The 4,323-nt window shown below is 33.7% G+C and overlaps 1 protein-coding gene across 1 annotated transcript; it reads left to right on the top strand.

Moving 5' to 3' along the window:
• The first annotated feature begins 593 nt into the window (after window positions 1–593).
• Window positions 594–1,562, top strand: LOC148830558 (olfactory receptor 1L4-like). Its single transcript, XM_088922157.1, has one exon. The coding sequence runs from the start codon at window positions 594–596 to the stop codon at window positions 1,560–1,562; it is 969 nt and encodes a 322-aa protein (XP_088778283.1).
• The last annotated feature ends 2,761 nt before the right edge of the window (window positions 1,563–4,323 follow it).

Genomic DNA, 4,323 nt, shown 5'->3' with positions numbered 1-4,323 from the left:
AATGCTGTGCGCTTACATTTTTTTCCTGTCCATGGAGTGTTTCATTTCCATCTACTACGTCTGCAGCAGTGGTGAATGTTCCCTTTTCTAATAAATAAACACAGAGTGCTCAAAAGCCAACAAGATAAGTTCTTGTGCACCTGTGAGGAACTGCAATAACCTGATTTGCACAGAGGTATGAATAAAATGTAACAGCAGCAACACCTGAGCTTTGCATGAGCTGCAGCCTGAGGCCACACCTTTACCAAGACACAATTTGTGCAGATTGTTGCTGTGTTTATGATGCCATACACCCTTCATATCTTTAAATAGGTTTGCTTGAATTGTGAATACCATACTTAGCATGGAAAACCAGTAATGGTTATAACCTTGACTTGTTCATTTTCAAATTTCCATCCTATTGCTGGCAGTAATAAGAGACATGCATCCAAGTGAGCTGTGAGGTTCGATATTGGATGTTTGTTATGAATTATACTGAATAATAATAATATAATCGTCCTCTTTTTTTATCCTTCTGTTTAAGGTTCAGTTACACCTGACAGAGGTGACGAGTTACTGAAGAAAGGAAACAGCTCTGACATCAAACATCAAAGATGAGCACCGATTCTGCATCGAGGGCTACTTTCATCAATGATTCCTTTGTGCGTCCTCAGGGATTTTATCTTGCTGGGTTTTCATCGTTACCTTTAGTCAATGTATATTTAATTTTCCTATCTGTAGTGTACATTGTAACGTTGCTTTCTAACACATTGATAGTCTCAGTGATATGGTCAGAGGAACGCCTTCATACTCCCAAGTACATCGCGGTGGTCAACTTGGCGGTCACTGACATTTGTTACAGCACAACTTTAATTCCACAGATGATCAGGGCTTTTCTTCTCAAATACAACTTTGTCCCGTATAGCTTATGCTTAACGCAAATGTTCTTTGCCTTTACGTTCGCTTCGTTAGAATCTTTCTCGCTTGCTATACTGGCGTACGACAGGTTAATTGCAATATGTTTTCCACTGAGGCAGCACTATTTTAACACGGTGCCTAAAATGACCTGCATCATATTTACTGCTTGGATCGTATGTACCGTTGTCATTTTTTATTCCGTTTTTTTAATGAACAACCTATCTTTTTGTAAATCCACCACGATTTACAGCTATTTCTGCGATTACGCACCAGTGTTTCGATTAGCCTGCAATGATTATACACAACAATGGGTCACCGCTGTCGTACTCAGCATGCTCATAATATTTGTCCCCTTGATGTTTATAATTTGCTCGTATTTGTCCATATTAACTGCTGTTTTCAAAATGCAAAACCTAGCTGGCAGACACAAAGCACTTGTGACATGTACAGAGCATTTAACGTTAGTGGCACTTTTTTACTTACCGATTTTAATCCTGTATATTTGGGGATTCTTTTTTTTAGCTGTTGATGTCGACATAAGAATGCTCAACCTTTCATTGTCTGCTTGCATTCCACCTTTAATGAACCCAATAGTGTATACCCTGAAAACCAAAGAAATCATGAATAAAATACCAGCACTTTTCGGAAAAGTTGGTTCTAAATAATGAAAGGTCTGCATTTTTTTTAATTTACTAGGTGTATTAGTCTGAGGCATTTGTCTAAATACAGTATAAATGAGAATATGTGATACGTGTGAATATATGAATGCTACTATCAATGTATGCCATACAGTACACTTGCCATTTTGATCCCCTCTTATTAGCCTAACTTAATCATTATAAGCACTACTGCACAAATAAAAATATACTTTTTTTTGGCATTTCTCACATTTTATGTTTATATTCGAACTGAACTGAAAAATATTAAAATATCTATGCTCTTACTGATGAAGTGTTTTATCAGTAAGACATGATTAGTTTGAAGTTCAAAATCTCATATACTGTATAGTATCCTTTAGAAAGCAAATAATAATTTTAAGAATCATTGCTTAAAATCGTCAATTTTAAGTCATTTTACAAATAATGAATAAAAAGTTCCAAAATCACTTGCATTTTCACGAAAAAAAAAAACTGCTCGGAAGGATTTAGAAATATTTATTTAGAAAGTGCATACTGTAGATCTTGTGATTATTAATGGCCATTAACTCTATTATTGTTGTCACTGTAATCTGAAGGTTAACTTTAGATAGCCCAGTTTAAAATGTACAATAATAATGGGTCAAATATTTATTGTATAATATTTCATATTAAATTGTGTAGTTATCTTCACTTCTAAAGCTTATTTACCGTATATGATATTAATCACAGATTAAAGGGTGTCTTTATATTATACACTCATATATTATACCATGTTATTGTAGTTCATGTGCAGCTCAGCTGAGCAGGAGACCTTGATTTATTTGCTTTTACATTTCACTGAACCAAAACTTTGACATAAAGTAACAGATGATCTGCTTTGTGTGAAATAATCCCTTGGCATCCTCAAGCTTAATTTAAAAATGCTATCATCTCCTTCTCATTTGTAAACCTTGGGGATAGGTAATGCCTCTAAATGTATATACAGTATGAGAAAGCAAGGCGATACATGGAAAATACATGGAACTATATTTAAAACTGAGAACAGGTGCTACCCCTTTACACAAAGGGTTGTGGGAGTATGGAACAATCTATCCTGTCATAATGTTGTTGAATATCATCAATTCCTTCAAGTAACTGTTGGATGAGATCCTTGTATCAATTAACAACTGAAAACAAAAACAAATGAGACATACAGTATATCGTACAAAATATTTATTAAAATGTGATCTTTCTAACACATTGAATATTACCCCTTGGTTCCTTGCTGCTTATGGGACAATAGTTCATAAATCCTACCGTGTGTGACAATTTTAACCCTATTTAATAAATCCTACACTTCTAATGATCCAGCAATGTTTCACTGAGGCAGTTGTACAAATGTGACACTGCTTACTAGTCTTTCAAACAAAAAGCACAGGACATTTTCTGCAGAATTGGATTTGTTTTTACATCCTGTAAAGAGCATTTTGTGGTATAAAAAGGTTTTGTATAAATTGGATGTTCATAAATAAACATGATTTTAAAATTTTCTTTGCCTTGTTCTTCAAGGATGATTAGAATGTGGTTGTTAAATTAAAATTGATTATATACATAAATAATGCATTTAATTACATAAAAGACAGTTATCCCTCCCAAAGCTCTGAAGAACTCACAGGAACATACTGATAAGCTTGCAAAAGGACAAAGCTTAAGTTGTAGATCAGAGCATGAAAAGTACTGTATTTTCCAGTATTACAGTAATTGTACAGAGGCATTCTATTGCACATTCCCTTTTGGTTCTGTTGCACATTATTTTGCAAAATACAGAGGTAGTCTACATGTATGCCTTCATGGAAAACAAAAATTACTACAAGACTTTTTTTTATTTTAGTGTATTCATACAAAATAAAGCAATGTGGGTATTACACTATATATGGAATTTACCAGATCTAGTTTAATGATACAACTAAAACTAAAAGTAAAAAAAGATTTATATAATATATTCAGTAAATGTAGTTACAGTACCTTATTTTAAGAAACAAGGTAACTCACTGCAGTGATGGTGAGAGTGGAAAACTGGTGAATACATTATTATTAAAATCACTGTTATTAATATTTGCTTTTCATTTTTCACTAACTTTCCATGTGTAGTTCAAACCACAGCAGGTATTTAAGAATAGTCCTCTTAAGTGCAAGGGGTACAATGAATTCAGTACCTTGGAGAGGTCCCTGTCTTCAAAGGTCATGGTATCAAATGGTTGCAAAAATTGGAGTTTTTGTCTGTACGTCGGGAACACCATACATTCAATCAAACCACAAAACTGTGTGACTCTTTCACTGCCTTTATCAGGTGCTAAATGATGAATATGCAGACTACCGTTACCTCATATTGTATTCAAGTCTCAATAAACATTTCACCTGATACTGTCCAAGTACTAGAAAGGGTGAGGAAAATGTAACTTGACAGATATTTGTCCTAAGATGCACAACTATAAAAATACGAAATTATTTTAATTCATTCACAATGACAATTACATAAATAAAAAACACATTTAAAATTGTAAAGGAACATGTACAGTAGACATTTTCTTGAATACAACACAAAAAGCAAGGTCATATTGACTTCATGCACATAAAACATTTAATAATATCTACATTTTTTTCAGAAAACATGGATATGTAAACAGCAGATTTCTCAACACAAATGTGAACGATTTTAGTTATGTACAGTACAATATATCCTCTCCACAACAAATAAGTTTCCCACCAACAGAAAATTGCACTACCCTATGCAACATTTATTGGCTCG

The sequence above is a fragment of the Atractosteus spatula genome, chromosome 7 (genome assembly GCF_055471065.1).
Source record: "Atractosteus spatula isolate fAtrSpa1 chromosome 7, fAtrSpa1.hap1, whole genome shotgun sequence".
Lineage (NCBI taxonomy): Eukaryota > Metazoa > Chordata > Actinopteri > Semionotiformes > Lepisosteidae > Atractosteus > Atractosteus spatula.
The sequence above is the reverse complement of the archived record's forward strand: the minus strand, read 5'-3'. Positions and strand labels throughout refer to the sequence as shown.

Excerpts from the sequence above, each read along its gene's own strand:
- LOC148830558 (XM_088922157.1), top strand. The coding sequence starts at position 594 with ATGAGCACCGATTCTGCATCGAGGGCTACTTTCATCAATGATTCCTTT.